The 19,999-nt window shown below is 32.9% G+C and overlaps 4 protein-coding genes across 5 annotated transcripts; 2 read left to right on the top strand and 2 right to left on the bottom strand.

Moving 5' to 3' along the window:
- Positions 1 to 693: 693 nt before the first annotated feature.
- On the top strand, positions 694 to 3,883 carry LOC137823342 (uncharacterized). Its single transcript, XM_068628435.2, has 4 exons — positions 694 to 950; positions 1,619 to 1,844; positions 1,993 to 2,097; positions 3,024 to 3,883. The coding sequence occupies exons 2-4, from the start codon at positions 1,661 to 1,663 to the stop codon at positions 3,767 to 3,769; spliced, it is 1,035 nt and encodes a 344-aa protein (XP_068484536.1). The 5' UTR covers positions 694 to 950; positions 1,619 to 1,660; the 3' UTR covers positions 3,770 to 3,883.
- Positions 3,884 to 6,926: 3,043 nt separating this feature from the next.
- On the bottom strand, positions 6,927 to 12,031 carry LOC137811292 (mediator of RNA polymerase II transcription subunit-like protein). Its single transcript, XM_068612984.2, has 2 exons — positions 11,247 to 12,031; positions 6,927 to 7,886 (listed from the first exon to the last, which is right to left on the bottom strand). Exons 1-2 carry the CDS (start codon positions 11,711 to 11,713, stop codon positions 7,238 to 7,240), a joined length of 1,116 nt encoding a protein of 371 aa, XP_068469085.2. The 5' UTR covers positions 11,714 to 12,031; the 3' UTR covers positions 6,927 to 7,237.
- A 1,534-nt stretch (positions 12,032 to 13,565) lies between these two features.
- On the top strand, positions 13,566 to 17,588 carry LOC137826105 (esterase/lipase/thioesterase family protein). Of its 2 annotated transcripts, none has more exons than XM_068631964.2 (8): positions 13,566 to 14,061; positions 14,146 to 14,274; positions 14,412 to 14,543; positions 15,172 to 15,314; positions 15,429 to 15,526; positions 15,622 to 15,716; positions 16,108 to 16,161; positions 17,098 to 17,588. In XM_068631964.2, exons 1-8 carry the CDS (start codon positions 13,654 to 13,656, stop codon positions 17,281 to 17,283), a joined length of 1,245 nt encoding a protein of 414 aa, XP_068488065.2. In that variant the 5' UTR covers positions 13,566 to 13,653; the 3' UTR covers positions 17,284 to 17,588. The 2 variants fall into 2 exon arrangements, 1 of the variants encoding a protein (XP_068488065.2); XR_016517443.1 differs by having other exon boundaries at positions 13,594 to 14,061; positions 15,599 to 15,716.
- A 133-nt stretch (positions 17,589 to 17,721) lies between these two features.
- LOC137826098 (cytochrome P450 89A2) lies at positions 17,722 to 19,551 on the bottom strand. Its single transcript, XM_068631951.2, has one exon. It carries the CDS (start codon positions 19,492 to 19,494, stop codon positions 17,920 to 17,922), a length of 1,575 nt encoding a protein of 524 aa, XP_068488052.2. The 5' UTR covers positions 19,495 to 19,551; the 3' UTR covers positions 17,722 to 17,919.
- Positions 19,552 to 19,999: the final 448 nt, after the last annotated feature.

Raw genomic sequence — 19,999 nt, 5'->3', positions numbered from 1 at the left:
TGTATTTAAAAACATAAGAATTAAGAAATAAATCAACATTTTCACCGGTATTCACCTTTTTTTTTTCTTTTTCGTAGTCGCAGCTAAGTTTTGTCTTAACTTCTGTCTGCTTCATAAATATTTTTTCTCAAAATTTTTAACATAATTTCTTTTTAAATAAGTACAAGTTCTGTTGAGAGAGAAATAAGCACAATAAACTTTTTTTAATACACATTTATTTTGGTAATGAAACTGTAATTATGTCTTTTTTTAATAAATAAACTATTTTAGCTTTGTTATGACTACGTAGCACTAATTAATATATATATATATATATATAAATAATATAATTTTTAAAATGTATTATATAAATAATAAAGATTTAAGTATATAAATATGTTTTAGTTCTTTTAGATGTTTTTTCATAAATAATTTATTTTTATTAGAATTTATAATAAATTTATTTTTTTTTAAAATTAACGTATTTCATTTAGAACTATACTTTAAAAATTAAATATATTTTGAATTACACATTTTATCAATACGTATTTTAAGATACATACGTGTATAATAGACATGCCACATGTTTGTTTGGTGATTAAATTTGGAGTTTTATAAATTTCCAAAATAAAAAAAGAAGAAAAGAGATATTATTGAGGTGTATGTCTGTAGGAGAAGATGGAATAAAGTATAGTATATTGAGAAGTTGTTCCTAACCAAATTCTTCTTTTTCTCTCTCTATATATTGTATTAAATAATTAAATAATTAATTTATTATTATATTAATTTTTTTGGTTTCTCTTTTTTACCAGTCAAATATTTCTTTTTGGGAAACCCATTCTCTCCCTTTCCCAGCCACTGTCTCTTGCCTCAGTTGGTTAGCCGCTATGCCCAAAAACCCTTTCACTTTGCCTTCTTCCACTCTCACTCCCTATCCATCCTTCACCACCATGTTTTCTTAGACCTCTCAGGTTCTCTCTCTCTTCTTTTCTTCTTCTACTTTTCATTCTCTTTCTTTTTTGTTGTTGTTGTTGTTTTCATTGTTTTTTTCTGGGTATTTTGGATTTTGGAAAACTGGCACTGCTCTCGGGTGAAACGTGTCTTGATTGGGAGATGATGGTGTTTGATCTGAGGGGGGAAATGGGAGAGAAAAAAGTGAATATGAAAAGGGTTTAAGGAATGGGTATGGCTGAGATCTTTGTGGGAAATTTCCTGTTCTCTTTTTTGGGTTTTTTCGAAGGTGTCGAACCGACAAGTGCCAATGTGTCTAAAATTTTATTGTTGCCAGAAGATTGAAATCTCTCTCTGCAATTTTTTGGAGTTTAGCAGGGAAACGGTGGCGGTGGAGTGAGCCCCAAATAGGAAAGAAAAAGGGTCAGAAGAGGGGTTAATATTTCAGAAGAAGAATTATTAATATTAATACATATACATATATATATATATATATTATTTCGCATATATATATATATATATATATATTATTTCGTATATATAATATAATAGATATAGAAAGATAAATTTGTTTTTCTATGGTGAAGGTGGAAGGTGATATTAATGTGGAAATGGAAATTTGAAATTATGCACTGTGGAGTGAGTGTGTGTTTCTGAGGTAATGAGATTTTGGTATTTGTTTATGTAGGTTCTTGGAGGACAACTCATTCGGTTGTTTCTGCTATTTAAAATGAAACCACATTCCAATGGGGTGTCTAGAGGTCATAAGGCAAATGGTACTCAAGTTGAAGGGCCTAACTGGCTTATTTTTGCTGCTGGTGCTTTGTTGAGTACGTTATCCATTCGCCTTGGTTACAAGTTGAAGCAGGCATTGGACTCCAAACCCAAGCAGAATGCAACTGCCATTCAGAAAGGTCATTATGTACTGATGGGGGGACACCATTTTTCTTGTTTTGTAGCTCTTTTCCCTTTTTATGTAGATGTGAAAATATATTTAATAGTCAATTTGGATATGTATTTTGGTTTAAGTGGATTCTAACTTCATATCTTTTGATGTTTCAGGAAATGGAAAATCCTCCAGCATGAAGAAATCTGCAGACTATTTTTTGCAGACTAATGGATATTCCCAAACACAAGATAACCACGGATGCTTCAGTTGTATTTCAGGTGGTTTACCATATGCTTCAAGTTGATGACTGGTTGTTATGTGTCTAGTATTTTTCTTCTTATTTAGAAGATTTTTTTTTTTCTGACAAGATTTTGTTTCTGAATTTGGAATGTTGTTGGATGATTATTAATATTTGTTGTAGGATGTTGAGCTTATTATTATCTGCTAGTACTTGTTAATTATGTTCTTTATCTTAGTCTATTTCTTCTACATCAAGTGTTAAGAGTGTTAGTGGAACATTTTCCACTCATCTTTATACCCTGATGCCTTATGATGATTAGTGCTCATCAAATAATTTTTTACCAAGTTGTCTTCCTTTAGTTTTGTTCCCATCTCATTTAATTGTTATCTCTGCTCCCAGTTTTATATCACTAGCATTACTATTGAGTGTCTTCATTACATGTGCTAGTAATAAACAGTATTCCACCTGAAGTTGGTAATGTATGAAGTGGTGTGAAGATCATCTGCTCTCATAAGATAGGGTGGGGATGGACACTTCAATGTTCTAATTAAGCAGCTCAGCTAAACGTTCTGAAACAAATTTTAGCTCAGTGATCTATAGCAATTGATACTTGACTTTGTCTGCTTGCAGTTATGGAGATAAAACTTTTTATTTGGTATCATCATATTTTTTTTCCTTTACCAGCAAAGAGATGCAAACTACACAAATAGTTCAGTATTTAAAGTAAACCTGGGTTTACTTACTCTTAAGCATGCACAAGTTGATGGACTTCCATTTGAAATTCTGTCAGAGATGGTGTAAACTTTGTACATGAGTCACTTGTAAATAATTGGTGATTGTAGTTTGTGGATCTGATTCTACATTCTCTGTGATATTATTCACCTAATTCCTTTCAATTACTGTTCTGTTTCGTTTTGTGTCTTACCTAGATTTTAAGTATCAATGTGATATTGTTTTGGGCAGGAACTGGTGGTACCATGGAAGTAAAGTGTCCACCAAATGGACAGATGCTGAATGAGTTTGATGGAGCTCTCCCATTGGTGACTGTTCCTGCTCCTGCTGCTGAATTTAGTAAGGAAAATGGTGTTATGTGGGCATGCTCCCCTGATCATCATCTTGAGTTGCCATCAAAGCCGTTCCACCATTCAAACTGCTCAGATTCACCATGTGTATCAGAATCTGGTTCTGATATTTTCAGTAAGCGAGAGGTCATTCAGAAACTGCGGCAACAGTTGAAGAGAAGAGATGACATGATACTAGAAATGCAAGATCAATTAGCTGAATTGCAAAATTCACTCAACTCTCAGATGGGGCTTTCTTCACATTTGCAATTGCAGCTTGATGCTACAAACAGGGACTTATTTGATTCCGAGAGAGAGATCCAAAGGCTGAGGAAAGCAATTGCAGATCACTGTGTTGGATATGTTCCCCATGACAAATCTTCCAAAGTGACAACTTCTCCTGCTGAGATTAGAAATGGATTTTTAAATGGGCATCTTGATGGGGACAGTAATTCTGATTCCCCTGAAAAACCAAGGGATGAGGAGGAGAGAGTTGAGTTGCTGAAAAGGCAAGTAGGAGAGTTGAAAGAGGTGATAGAAGGAAAAGAATACTTGCTCCAGAGCTACAAGGAGCAAAAGACTGAACTCTCTATGAAAGTCAGGGAATTGCAGCATAGATTGGATTCTCAGCTGCCTAATATTTTGTAGAAGTTGTCTAGTTTGTGAATACTTTGGTTCTTTTCATTTCACAAATCTTCACTGCCTTCTTCCTCATTCTTTATTTTCTCTGTAATTAGCTCAATATATTTCGAGTTTGTGCAATGTGTGCTGCTGATTAATGAGTGCTGCATATTAAAAATGGCAAGATGAATGCATAAATACAAAAATAGTTTTTTTTTTATATATTTAGAGTAAAAATATACAGTTGCCACTATACATGACAAAATAACACTTTTTCCTTGTCAGCATGTTGTTTTAGTACTAGTTGATCATGTGGGGTTTGTGTTGGTTGGTTGACAAAAACAGTCCATTGGTTGGAGATAGGGTGGTGGTGGTGGTGGTGGTACCAAGACAATAATTTTGACATTAGTTTTGCAGTCAATAGAATAAAAGAAAATTGCTTAGGAAGAAATTGAGATACAAATATTTTAAGGGTATAAAGGCCATTTGCTTCTTTCCAACAAGAAAATTTATATTCAAATATTGGTCTTTAAAAAAACAGTTTAGTTGTTATGAAATTATAGTTTCAGATCTGTGACTTTAATTTTTTACAACCATAAAATGAAATTCACGTTGTCCTTTGTTATTAGGAGTATTCCTTTGGGGTGTTAATTTAGACAATATGTTAAATATTAGTTCAGAGTTGTTGGAAATTATTTAAGTGTCAATGGTTCATGGAGCTGTAGCAATTGTGAAAGTTGTTGGAAAATAATTAAGAAGGAAATTAAAATAAAAAATAAAAAAAATTGCAGTTTAAGACAATTCTTTGTTACCATGTATTATTTTTATAAATAATTATATAAACATTATTTATCTTTTTCATTTAAAGTAAAATAAACTAAAATTATACCTTTAAGGATTATAAATAAAAGAAAAAATATTTTCTTAAATCAAGCAAATCCCAGTAGAAATTATAGACCCTTTCTCAAATACTATATTTAAGATTTTATTAATTAATTGGTTATAATATAAAATAATAAACAAAATAAAATGGAATATTTTTGTGGGTTTTGCATTAATTACAATATAGGAGTAATAATATTATAAAGCATTTTTTTCGGTAGTATTCATTGGGATCAGGTCACAGTACATTAAATGCTAACAAATCATGCATCCTAGAATGTCTCCCTATCATCATTAAGAATGCCTAAAACAATCAATTTCACGTAAGTATCAATCAATTTTATTAATTATTATTAAAATTGGACTAACCACTTTTACAGAGTTTTCTAATTATATCTTTTAAAAACTTATTTGTAAATTCAATTTCAGTTTCATTTCTATTAATAATATATTAAATTCATTTAAATATTAGTAAAATAGTTTCTCCCTTACTGTATGAGATTCCTTTCAACAAATATGTTATAATTCATTATAAGACTATTTGTAATTAAATTTACGAGAACATTTTTTTAAATATCTTTAATTAATTTACATGTTTATCATGTATATTACACTTTCACTCAATTACTTTAATTTTAAATATAATACCAATAATTTTAGAATATGAACAAATTGTTGATAAATTTATTATCTTCAACTAATTTAACTATTCTCCCCCTTTCTTATTATAAATTACATTTTAAAATAGATTGTTAAAATTTTATAAGATACTTTAAATTTCTTTATGATTTTAGATTTACTTTTCAGGTTTACTTCTATTAAACAATATAAATAACTTCTGTTCTGTATTAATAAACAGTGAAAAGAGTATTTTAATAATAATTTTAAAAAATAACAAATATTTGTATATTTGTATATATATATATATTAATGTTTTATATCAAAGAATATAGAAAGTAATTGTTTCAAAGAGTGAGAATTAATTAAAAGATTATTATAAGTGAAAATGGGAACAGAAGCATGAGTCCATAACACAAACTAGTAAGATTCCTATGAAGCTTTAATATAACACCTTACAACTTTATTCTGAAAATATATCTATGTAGTTATGATTTATGCCATTTAGAATCAAGTTATACAACAATTTTGTAGTTTCACCAAAGTTTAAATATTTTTTTAGTATATGAAATTTGAAGTAAATTATTTTTTTATTTAAAGTTATTTAAAAATACTTTGTCTTTTAAATTTGAAAATGTATAGTTTTAATCTTAACTGTTAAATTAAGGAGTAAAAATAAAAAATAGAAGTCATTTTAGTTTCTTTTAAGAAACTAAAACTCTTCTGTTAAAATTTGAGAGATTAAAATAAACTTTTTAAATTTGAGTGAAATAAGAAATTAAACAGCAAAGTAAAATAAAGTGCCAAAAATAATGAACTTGAAAAGAAAAAGATAAAGCATAAAATATAAGTATGCACTAAAAGTAAAATAAGAGAAACATAAAGAATGTTAAAGAAAAGAATAAAGTACCAAAGATACAATGTGAGGAAATGTCTCCATCAAATCCTCGAGTACCATGTGATTCAGGAAATATTTTCAGGTTAATATAAAATTCGAATCAAATCAAATAAATAGTTTGTAGTTTGTTTTAGATTAGTTTTTAATTTTTTATTATTATAAAATTATTTTATTACAATAATTATTATAAAGTTATTAAATATTATATAGTAAAAATGAAAAAAATATTTAAGGCGTTTTTTTTATCTATTTTGTAGAAAGTAGTATGATTATCTATTTTGTATGGAACTTCTACTTTACGAAATAAATAAAAAAAATTAAAATAGTATAAACCAAAACATATATCAACTTTATATATTTTATATATTATAGATAAACTCTTATCAACAAAATTATCATAAAAACTAACACGAATTGCTTATGAACATTTTTTTTTCTTGTATTCTCAACGGCAAATCATTTAAGAAATTTATCTTATATTGTAATTTTTTTTCTTGTGAGTTGTGAAATCCCCACTTTTTTGGAACCATAGCTTTTAAAATTCCGATGCTACACCAACCACCCTCTGCGTTGAGAATTAGGCTATTTGTACAGCATTTTTTAACATTAAAACCATGTTTTAACTCTTCATTACTTTCATTCATATGTTCTTCCTTTCTTCCATCACATCACAAGGATAATTTGTTCCCAAAACATGTTCAAACATTTTGATTCTTTATAATGGTAGAAGGATTGTAAAGACTTAGACAACCTAAAAAATCGAATGCCAAAACGATGAAACCAGTGTTTCCCAGAAAACTAACGATATACATTTGACTGAATTTGTATGGTTATATAACACTTATGAGCACTGAATGATGAACCATGTGCACTGTACTAGTCTAGAGCATAAACTTTGATATTCATCCAATCTAATACTGGTTCAATAGTTTTTCCTTGCGCCCTTGTGAAATAGATTTTGATCTTGAAAGTAATCTTTAAGATACTAACTTGAAGACATTGATTGAAACCCAGGATAATGATTTTTAAAATGGATATTGATCCCTTACACATAGTTTAAACTCTCCCAATTGGCTTTATTCAATCAGTGTCGAGAATCACCTAGCATTCAAATCAAATTCACCAACTTCGCGCCAGCCATCTTGGGTTCCAGTGTCTCCATTTTCGGCTTCATCGTTCAAGAAATCCTCTGATGGCTCCTTCTCATCTCTCTGTGTATTGTTTCCCCATCCATTAATCATCTCACCAGGGTTACCTCCCTGATCTTGCTCTCCCATGTCATGGCCAATCACCATGTCATTGCCTTGGGACCCAAGTGCACTCCCTCTCATGGGTGCTCGAGACATCATTTCAGCATGCGACTGTAAATCTGCTCGTGCCTGTGCCTGTTCTGCTTGAAACATTGCTGCCATCCGAAGTTTCGCCTCGTGGGCTTCACGGCCGGCCTTTTCCCTAGACTCTAGCTCTGCTCTTAGTTCATAATTGGCTCTTTTTTCTTCTTGGAGAAGTGCCTGCTCGATCATCAATCTCTCCTCCGACCGGAATTCCCCCAAACCTCTCTTTTGGGATATTATGTTGAAGGCAAGTGCTTGTTTCTCAAAAGTTGCAGTGAACTCGGCAATTTTAGCAGCAATATTATTATCCCACTGCTGTGACCGTGAAAGCATCTGGCCAGTAGTGTCGGAATCGAGTATCCTATCATCCTCTTCTTCTTCATAGTCTGCCACAACATGGTAAGGCAATAACCTGCGGAAAGAAAAATTAGGGAAATTCTGAAACATAAGAATTCCATGACAGAACATTTTCCGGTTGGATCAAACATAAGTATTCTCTCTTAATGGGGGGATACTAGCATTATTTTTCTTTTAAGCGAGAAATAATGTGTTTAGATTGGTATTAGCATATCTCAATGAAATGCAATCAGGACCAACAGCATTTAATGCTATGATAAAATACATATGCAGCAAGTAATAGGAAGCTGATCAGCACTCATTGTTGTTTTAATTTATCATATTAAAAACCATTTAAAAACTAAATTGTGGGAAGTAAAATACGAAAGCATTAATGTCTAATTTCATTTTAGTAAGATCATCATGAACAAGCATATCAAGGTCAGATTTTCTAAAAGGAAAAACTTCACACATTTGCACCATGGTAATAAATGAGTTCCCAGTTCATTTCTGCATTATAGTAATCAAACTGAAAGTTTTGTTTCCCTTTATTCAAGTACATTATCACGTATCAATTACCATAGGACAGAGCAAGAATAAAATTTGATAGAATCTAAATGTTACAGGTTCTGGAGAACTATATCTACTAAATAAAATATACATATAGTAAAATAACAAATAAGAGCATGGCATAGATAACAAATTAATCTAGCTGTGCAAACATAGATAAATGGATTGATTTGTTATTAGAATCAGGGTCAGTGGCAAGGAAAATGAATATGGGATAGAGGATGACAATAATAAGTTTGAAAGCAGAGCAACAAAACATAACAAGGAGCCAAATATCTAACAAAAAATTACTCTATACACAAGACCAAAAGGACACATTAGAATATAACTTGAAATCAAATAAAAAGGAGAAAGTAACATGACAGTATTCTGACTGTGCATAAAAAATCCACATAAGGAGCAGGTTGCAGTGAGGGAAATTGCAAGTGAAGAGATAAAAACAGTATTCAGACCAGAAAAAAACTGACAAATATAGTTGTAAATAGACTATAGGACTCTAAGCATATGACAAATACGTGGATTAGATTTTTTGGCATGAAACAGCTTAAATGAATGAAAGAAAAACCAAGCTCCATCAACAATACTTTCATTATCTTTGTAATCCCATCCAAAAATGAGACAAACACCCCATAAAGTCTCATATTTTCCTTTTGCTAAATTAACATCATGAAGAAAAATATTGCAAATTGGAAATCAATTCATAAGAAAAAACAGTTCTTAAACAATTTTTTTGGTCTATTTTGGATAGTGCAATGGTGAAATCTTTTTCAGAAGTGGGCCCTTCAACACACAAACAATGGCTGCAAATAAGCTGAGGCAACTTATGACCAGAGTGAAGGCCGTCTTTAAAACTCACAGTAACATGAATGTCTCCAACACTTCATCAATAAGGGCAAGTGAGCAGTATTAAAATGAAATCTATTATTCTCCTTTTCACAAGCACATTCCATCTGATTCTCACAAAGTTAGTCGAGAAGTTCCACAAGTTATTGTGTATTTGGTTTAGTTTATTTTGGAGAAAGAGTTACTTATTTCTACCAACTTCCAGAAGAATGTTATTATTATTATTTCTCCAACAATAAGTAATTTCCTAAAATACATACACCTTTATTGGAGAGGGCACTCTAATTACATTTACAACCCTTTTTCTCAAAAAGAAAATCTAAAATGAATATAAAGAGTATGATCAAAAGCATTACTCTGTAACTCTTACAGGCTATTTTCTCACAATGAAACAGAGATATTACAAACATTTGTTTATCTATGATGGGATAGGAGAAGAATATATCATGTAAAAGACTTATTTCACAGCAACAGACTACGTAATATACCAATATTCATCTAATAATCCTAGTATTTTTTTTTTATCATACTTCTCACATCTAATTGATTCAGGAATCAATGCAAACAATTAATTTTAAACTTGAGCTTTGCAGACAAACTTTGGAAACAAAAGATTTTTGCTAAACTAGGAGTAAGGTAAAATATATGCATTGCATCTTTACCCAGAGACAAAAGGAACATTATTATTATAAAATGATGAAAAATTAATGAAGATATCACACAAAATACAAACAAGGTGGTTAAAATGACAAAATAAGAAATGAATGTATATGAGAAAATATTTGGAGGACACCATTTGAGGAAAAAAGGACAAAAAATTGGTTAAATTGATTTAGACACATACAAAGGTCATTCTTTATACCATTCAGTTAGGAGAATAGATTGCATGACTTTTAGTCTTGTGAAAATGGATAGATGGAAACGAATAAAACATTGAAATAATTTGTTTAGAGGGACCTCAATGTGAATAATATTACTAAAAAATTTGGTCTTTAACCAAATCAAATGACATCATGTGAAGTAATGGGATAGGGATTTTGTTCTTGTTCTCACATGTAGTTGAAAATCATTTGTTTGATAAACATATTTGATCTGGTGGCTTTAGGAGGACACAATTTTTTCCACGTGCTGCAGCAACAAAAACCTCCACATACTCATCTATATGTGAGTGAAATAGCATAGCTCATCTTGAATATTACTTCTTTAAGTAGATTCCCTGGTGTACTAAAGTCTAAACTATCTATACAGAGTATAAATAATAGCTTCATTTGATGGCAAGTGTTTTTCTCATCCAAAGACTATTGACTTAATGGTAAAGCAAGAAAAATCACAAAATAGGGAGCTTGAGAGATATAAGACTATGAGCTGGGAGTAAAAAATAACTTCTGAACAAGCTGTAATAGAGTAAGTGCAAGGCCATACAAATAGTTCATGCAGTAAACCACTGATGTATACAAAGGGGCTGGCAAGGCACCCCAGAAATTTATGTGCAAAAGCTTCAATGACAGTATCGATTTCGATCATACAAATTTTCAGTTCAAGAAGGGTTTCATCATATGTCAGATAAATCCAAGAGCCATTGGTCATTACCATTCTTGTGACCGTCCCAATTTTAAGGAGAAAACCTTAATTGATCAAACAAGCCTCTTCAACACCACTTTGTCACTACACAATACACTGGGAATGGCCAAGTGTAACAAGATATCGCTACTTTTCCCATCCTAACGTTAAGTAATATGAATAAGAAAGCACACACAGAACAGGTATCTAGCTTCTTTCTACACTAAAAACTCAGCGAAACGTAACTCACTCTCAAGTTATTCAGAAAAACAGCAGGGAAATCACAGTCAGCAAGGTCGGAGAAAGATTAGAAAAATGAAATATAGTAGCACAGCAGGGGTCACAAGTAAAAAAAAATATAAAATTGAAATTCAAGCATGGAAAACACCATCATTGTTTTTGTTTCCACAGTGACCAAAGGGAAAAACAGAAAGCACGATGTTGGTAGGGTTAAAGAACAAACCTCTCGCAGGCATCTTCAAGAGAAGAAAAGGGTCGTTTGAAGTCCGGATGGCAGACCCGCCACGCGTCCTGGTAAGCCATCTGGAGCTCCATCTGGTTCCCGGGTCGAATAATCTTCTGCTGCTGCTGCTGTTGCTGCTGCGGCGGTTGCTGCGGCTGCTGGGGCGGAAGGTGGTTGGAATTAGGGTTCTGGTGCAAATTGATGATCGGATTAGGGTTAGGGTTGGTAGGAGGATTTGGGTTAGGGTTAGGGTTTTGTTGGAGATTGAGGGGTCTTATGGGTCGCAAGTGAGCGTCAATGTTGGAAGGAAAACGAGAAATTGCAGCTGCTTGCTGCTGTTGATGCTGCTGCTTCTGCAACTGCTGCAACAGCAGAAAATGTTGTTGATGCTGTTGCTGCTGCTGCTGCAACAGAAGTTGCTGTTGTTGCTGCTGCTGTTGCTGGTGCAATGCCTTTGCCTCTTCCATTTTTGCTGCAAAATCTGATTAAAACCGCTCAAATCCCCTCTATTTGGAATCCGAATTTGTGGGTCTGAAATTGAAGAAGAAGAAGAAGAGAGAGAGAGGATTTTGAAGAGTGTGTGTTTCTCCAAAATTTATATCTCTCGTTTCATGATCTTAGTTTCTGCGGTTTTATCTTTGGAATTTGAATCGACACAATCGTTTTTGTTGCCGTTCACACTCTCACCCTCCGCGGAATGCAGTGTGACCCAGATGCATCTCTCTGTTTTTTATTTTTTTTCTTTTTCTTTTTTTCACCATCAACCACTCCTCAAAACACCCAAATAAGTCAAAAAGAAAATTCAAAATTATAAGTTGACACTCAAAAAAATTGAGGATAAAATAAGTTTTAGGGATTTTAATTTTTTCTTCAGTTCTTCGACCTTAATTTTGTTGTAATTGAAGGTTAAAACACCTCTTAAAAGTGAACATATCAGACATACTTATATAATACATATTGGCTAACTATTTAACTTAAAAAATATTTATTAAATTTCTATTTTAATATAATTTTAAAAATAAAAAATACATTAATTTTTTAAAAATTTAAATTTATTATAATTATAAAAATAAATAATAAGAATGAATTTATATAATTTATAATTATATATTATATAGATTTGTGTTTTTTTCTTATATTTGATATTGATCTTATATCATATGCTATCAGTTTTTATGCTAATACTGAAACTAATAAATTTAGTTTTATATTTTTAATAATTTGAACCCAGAATAGTCGAATTTAAAATGCTTGAGTTAGAGATGTAATTCGGTGATTATTAAGAATACAAATTATTATTTTTAATTTAAATTATGGATTTTACTAATTTAAATAAAAAAAGAAATACATTTACTGTATATGTACTTGTTTTTATGAAATTTTTTTTTTCGTAGAAACTCAAATTAAATTAATGATTTTTTTTCAAGGTTATAATTTTAGAATCTAAGGGTCAAATCGATATCAAACAATGTGCTTTTAATACTTCTCTTGAAACTATTTGGTTAAGTAATATTTTAAAACTTCGTTTGATTTTTTACTCGATTATATTTTGAATCTCTATCATATAGTTATATTTATTTCGATATTCTTTTTGTTGTTCAACTTTTACTTTTTGGAATATTTAATTTTAGTTACTGTTATTGTATTTAAATTTTATTACAATATTACTTTTCATTCTTATAAGACGCATTTTCCAAAGAAAATAATTAAAAAATAAGAAAATATCGTAAGTTCTCAAACAAAAAGTTAATACTCCAGAGAAAATAGAGTAAAATACGAAGAAGAATGGAAACTATTTTTTTTAAGATAAAAAGTTAGTAAAAAATATTTAAATTTAGTTTCTCAAACCAGACTGAGACTGGAATCAATCGAATAATTGTTTTCTTTCTCGGGATCTTTGCTTCTCTTCTCATAATAGTTTCACAACTTTTCTTTCACGTTTCTCTTTTTTGTAAACTTCAAACTTAAATGATACCTACAAAAGATATTTCAACGATTAAGTAAGATCTCGGATGTTCGGTACAATTAATGATATAACTTACTCTCCAAATCTGTGACTATATGATTGTCATGGACCCTTATTGTTGGACCGGATTAAGATTTTGAATCATAATTAAGAGTATATTATCTAATATTTGATTACTGTTTGATCTTGTTAATTTTTTAAAAGCTTAATGATTTTAGTCGTGTTGATCGATTATGTCCGGATGACGAGACTTAACACATGTCGTCGTACAATTTTTGTTTTTGTTTGTTAAAAATGACTTTTAATTTTTATATCAATGAATATGAATAGTGTGAATAGTGTGAGAGTGGTGCATAAATAGAGAGAAGTGAATAAGAGAAAATAAAATGATTAAAATAAAAGGAAGATAGTGTTTCCTAGCCAATAAGGTAAGAAGAGAGAATGGCAAAGTGTTTGGTGGGGTCCACACTCATTTTTTCTCGCAAATGCAAAAACACCACTAATTCACTAATCACACCCCTCCACTTCTCCTTCTCCGCCTGCCACGTCACCTTTTCCGCCGCACCCATGCCCACTGCCGCCGCCCATCCCTCCTTCGAAATCCTCGGCGGCGCACACGACCGTTTCCTCCCAGCCCTACCTCACCTGTCTCGCCCCTACCGCCCTTTCCCCCTCCTCGCCGCCAACCGTCACCTAGAAACGATATTCGCCGCCTTCTTCCGCTCCGTCCCTGACATCAGGCTCCGCCGGGAGTGCCTCCGGACCCATGACGGCGGCGCTGTCGCCCTCGACTGGGTCGCCGGCGACGACCGCCGTTTGCCCCCCGACTCTCCCGTCCTAATCTTGCTGGTCCGTAACTGAAAAAACGATAAAGAACACTTTTTTTGTTGATTTGAAGTAATGGGTGTTGAAAATTGTAACGGGTTTGTGCAGCCAGGTTTAACCGGAGGTAGTGAAGATGCGTACGTGAGACACATGTTGATCAGAGCTCGCAGCAATGGATGGCGTGTTGTGGTTTTCAATAGCCGCGGTTGTGGAGATAGCCCTGTTACTACTCCTCAGGTCAGCTCAATATTGTTGTTGCTAATGAAACTAAATCTAAGAGTTGGGTTTGATTTGAATTTGACATTGGATGAACAGAAGAAAAACTATATGTGACACTGATTCTGCTAGTGTGTGTTGTGAACATTGATGTGCAGTTCTATTCAGCTTCGTTTTTAGGAGACATGTCTGAGGTTGTCTCCCATGTCACTGGTAGATACCCCAATGTTAATCTATATGCGGTTGGATGGTCTCTTGGGGCCAACATTCTCGTTCGTTACTTGGGTCAGGTAGCATTATTTTTCATTCCTGTGTTAATTTGTTTTGAAAAACAAAAGCATTGTGTTGCTTCAGGTTTTGGTGTAGAATATTGTTTTGGTGCTTTGGAAGGTGTAACTAGGGATCAACAGTATGTTGTCTTTTAAGAAAGGAAGAAATTGTCAATTTCGCTCTTGAACTATTGCTGTTTCTCCCAAAGAGTCTCTAAAGTAATTAAGTTATTGAAGTAATATTGAAGTATTGAGTATCAATTAGTTTGTGGTTATATATTTCAGTAAATTTTGTATAGTTTGAAGGGATTGTTAATATTTAGGGAACTACTCAGAATGATTTTTAATACTTCTGAGATTGCTCATGTAACTAGTTTTACTTTAAGGACCATTCAAGACTGAAGGTAATACCTTATGGATGAAATTGGTGGTTTATTTTGGTTTGAAAAATAGTAAAGGTGTTTGCTTGAATGAGGAGATTACCAAAAACCTGTTTTGTAAGAAAAAAATGGGAAATGGAGATTGAAATTACACTTTGCTCTCACAGTGTAAAAACAATTAGAAGTGATTTTAGGTGGATTATCTTTGCCTTTATCCATTGAATACTGCTTCTGCCATGTTATTTATGTTTTTCATTTGCTGATCTCAGGAGTCTCACAATTGTCCTCTTTCTGGCGCGGTATCGTTGTGTAATCCTTTCAATTTAGTTGTCGCGGATGAGGACTTCCGAAAGGGCTTTAACATTATTTATGACAAGGCCCTTTCAAAGGCTCTTTGCAAGATTTTCAAGAAGTGATACAAATTTATATGTTGTTGTGGTTATTCTAGCTACTTGTTAATGGATCCGTTTGCTGGCTATGATGGATGGTATCACTAATGTCTTGTATTTTTCTTCTTTGAGTACAGACATGCTTTACTCTTTGAAGATATGGGTGGTGAATATAATATTCCAATGGCTGCCAATGCCAAGTCTGTTAGGGAATTTGATGATGGACTGACCCGTGGTATGTGCCCCTACTCAATGGAAGCTTGATAGATAAATAGATAGATCACACTTGTGAATTATGTCTGCTCAGATATTCATCTATGAGGTTCGCAGTTTCTTTTGGATTCAAGTCTGTGGATGAATACTACTCCAATTCAAGCAGTTCAGATTCCATAAAACATGTTAAAACCCCTTTGCTTTGCATTCAGGTAAAATTTGTTGTTGACTCAAATAGTTTTATCTATGTTTCTTCTGGTGTTTAGTTGTGTAAAATTGAAATGATAACCTATTTCCTGCTTGTTGATTAATATTTTTGTCATTTATGCTTTTTGAACTCTATTTATTGATCTTTTTATGCTATCTCTTTCAAAGTGACACAATGCTCTCCTTATATTACAAAGGAAGAAGAAAGTATTTGGGAATTGTGAAATGAATCTTCAATCTAGACTGACTTTTATTTTTATAAATCAAGATATTGAGCTTGTAACCGAAATGGCACTAGCCCCAATCTCTTGAACTGAGAGTGTCTAGGTTTTTGCACCTTCTGTTGTGAATAAATAAATAAATTATTGAACTCAAAAGAATCTCTTACTTTTTCAGGCAGCCAATGATCCGATTGCTCCTTATAGGGGAATTCCTCGTGAAGATATCAAGGTATGTAATTTTGTATTTAGAGATGGGATTATGAAATTTAGTGTTACCATTCCATTCTTGACTACAATGTGTTTGATAATATCAAAAGTACACAAGTCACAAATACTTGTGTTTCTTAACCAAGGATTAGAGTTTGATTTCCGATTTAGGATGTAGTCTCTAAACATATGTAGCGCACACACAGATACTGAGATACATATAATCTCTAAAATGTAGGATACAAATCTATATATTATATAAATTGACAATAAAGATTTATGTGCACAAGTATGTTTTAGTTTTTTTTATAGCAAAAAGATTGTTCTTATAAATGATTTAAAAAGATTTGTTCCTTATTTTTATAATAAAAATTTATATAATAAATTTGAGTTTTTAGAAAATTAATGTATTTCTTTTTTTTAAAATTGTGTTAGAACTGTGTTAGAATTGTTAGAAATCCAACAAATATTTTTTGAATTGGACACTTCACGTAAACTTGTCTTATGAGTGTCTTACGAGTGTCGAATACGTGTGTCCAACACGGACACGCCATTTAGGCGTGTCCAAGTCTCATAGGTCTAAACTTGAAATAACTATGTACACACTAAAGATCCAACCTGGTGAAGGGGAATTAATTGGGTGACTAATAGAAGTTACAAATACCTCTTGGTAATACCAAATCAGTGTGTTTGATAGTAATGGCTTTGTTATGTGTACATGTTTTACCATCACATTGTTGGGTGTTTTGCTTTCATGTATGCTAGAGCATCTGTCAAAATAATCTACAATACCTCTCTAGGTTTGTACTAATCTTTCTCCCTCTGTTGGCTGATTGAACAAACTCCAATTTTATTTATTCTTTTTCTGTCAAATCATCTACATTTCTTCCTCTTTATTTGATTTTCATTCATTTTATTTTGACTCTTATTTTAACTATAATACTGTTTATCATGTCAGGAAAATCCAAACTGCTTGTTAATAGTGACACCCAAAGGTGGCCACCTGGGGTGGGTTGCTGGTGATGAAGCTCCACTGGGAGCCCCTTGGACTGATCCTTTGGTAATGGATTTTATTCAATATTTAGAGAGAGATGCAGTTAAGGCTCCAGGAAGTAAAGAGACCTTGCACCATCTTGAAGTGTAATGTTTGTTGATCTTTTTCATGCATCAAATGCATCCTTGAAGCTCACCAAAAAAAGGATGTCTATATATCCTGCAATATTATTTAGCTCATTCATAATTCTTAATGCGTGGAAGCAACTGCACTCTGCTTGATCATGGATCTCGTAGCTCGGAGGCAAATATCAATAATGTTCAAACTGATATTTGATTTACCAGTCAATTTATGTCTTGTAGCAAGGAAATAGAAAACAACTAAGACTGTACAAGTACTGCAATTATTACCATTTTTTGCTATTTTATTTAACTTTATTTGTTGCACTTTTCAAACATTCTTTCTGCGGTTATTATAGGAAAACCTGAAACTAGTATGATTTGAAGCTTGAAAGGCTTTAACTAATGCATAATAATGAAAAGCATAGAGGTGTGAGAAAGATGGTTTTTGAAAAACTCATTCCAAGAAACCAACATTTCAAACTTTCAATTTTTATTTTATTTTTGAGTTACTTTTATTCTCTCTGAATATCATTTTTCTAATAAAGTAAAGGATAGGGGACACTAACTTCTGGTTACATGAATGTTAATAGCAGCAAACAAACAAGCAATCAGTCAACTGAATAATCTCTGGAAATATACTCATTAAACAGAAGTGGAATTTTGTTTAGAGCAAAATGTCACCAATAATTTTCCTAGGTAATATATGAACCTTCAAAGGATTCTTCATTACTGTTGTGAACTGCAGCTCCTCTGACAGATCAACATGGTCTCCATCAACAGCCTTCCACTCAAAATTCCAAAGAAAATTGGCCACAAAGTACTCCAAGTGCAGTATTGCCAAAGCATAGCCAGGACACATTCTCCTCCCTGCCCCAAATGGCATCATCTTTATCTCTTTACTTCCCATTATGTCAAAAGTTGTGCCTCCCTTTTGCTCCCCAATGTTCATGAACCTCTCTGGCTTAAAGGCCATAGGGTCATCCCAAGCAGTTGGGTCCCTCCCTATCTCTGCCACCAAGAAATTCACTGAGGCATAGGTAGGCACCAAATAACCATTTAAAACAACATCTTTTGTTACCTTGTGAGGAGCCACAAAGTGCAATGGAGGGTGACGCCTCAACCCCTCCAAAATCACAGCCTTGAGATAAGGCAATTTATGCAAATCCTCCTCCTTCACTTCCCTATCCTCTCTACCAACCATCACCCCTCTAATTTCCTCCACTACACTTTCTTGGATTTCTGGGTATTTCACCAAATTTGCCATGATCCACTCCAATGCAGTTGAAGTTGTATCAGATCCAGCATTCAGAAACTCCGAACACAAGGTGCAAATTTTACCATCATCAAAATTTAACCCCTCCTCATCTTCCAACATCTGCAAATCCAACAAACTGTCCACATATGACAGCACAGAATCACTCTTCTGACTTGAGCCATTGCTCACTCTCTCTTCCTTAGCCTTCCTTCGAGCATTGATGTGAGGAATCAACACGGCATCTTGGTCTCTCCGCTTCTGCAAGAACTCCTTCCACCTCTTCCAGAACAAAATCCTAGTAACTGGTGGCCAAAAATTCAAGACACTGTACCTAGCATAGCTCACAAGCATGTCACGTTGACTCTCCTCAATTTCCCTTATTTGCTTCTCATCGAGTTTGTCACCAAAGCACATCAAAACCATCAAAGAAAACATGGCATATTGAAAATGGTCAATGACCCTTATGGGGCTGTTGGCATGAGAATCAGATATGAGGCCTTGTAGGAGCATGGCTAGGACCCATTTGCGTGCGTGTGCAAAAGATTTGACCTTTAAGGGATGAAGGATTCCTGAAGTGAGGTTGCGCCTAAGGAGGCGCCATCTGGGGCCATAGAAGCTGAAAAGAATGTCATTTTGGTTGCTACTTATAACCTTGTTGGTGGGGTTAGCCCTGGGGCGATCAGCAAAGATGGTGCCATGTTGGATCAAAGCTTGGTGTGCAAGGAAACGACTTGCGATGAAAATATCAGTGTGAGAATAACCAACATAAACAGTGAAAAAAGGACCATATTTTGCATGGAGTTTTTGAAGAATGGTTTTGGGGTCAGTGAGGTATCCTCGTAGCAATGTAAAGTTGCATTTGGGAGGCCCCGGAGGGAGGGAAGGAAAGAGAAGTTTGCATGTGGATTTGAGAATCAGCCAAAGGCAAAAACACAGAACAGAGAGAATGAACCACATTTCCATGTATGATGAGAATGAGTGCATGATAAACTATGAACAAACAGAACAATCAGAGAAAAAGTTAAAGGATTGAGATTTGAGTGTTACTTTTTCTTTTAATGTTGCTTTTAATTTAACAGGTAAAACTGATAAGGCGTTGTTAGATTCTTTTCAATGTTCATTTATGGTTAATTAGTAGCAATCAAGAAAGATTTTTGTTTGAAAAGAGTTTTGTTCACACTATGAACAATGAACAGTATAACATACATTTGATATAGTTTATAATAATAGAGTAATATTTTTAAATTAAAAAATAAAATAAAATAAAATAAAATAAATTATTAATTTATTAAGATGTGAAGTGTATGTTTTTATTGTTGAGTGTGTTAATATATCAGCATTCGGTTGATTTTCATGGACTGTTTGATTAAATATGTATTTATCCCTTTAAATATAATTCATTTTCTTTAGTCCCTACAGAAATATTTTCTAAATATTCTCTTTTAGATCTTATAACTAATTATAGTTAATGTAAAAAATAATAAGTTAA

The sequence above is a fragment of the Phaseolus vulgaris genome, chromosome 11, assembly GCF_051622355.1.
Source record: "Phaseolus vulgaris cultivar YP4 chromosome 11, ASM5162235v1, whole genome shotgun sequence".
NCBI classification, from domain to species: Eukaryota; Viridiplantae; Streptophyta; class Magnoliopsida; order Fabales; family Fabaceae; genus Phaseolus; species Phaseolus vulgaris.
Note: the sequence above shows the minus strand (reverse complement) of the source record. Positions and strands in the feature narration are given on the sequence as shown.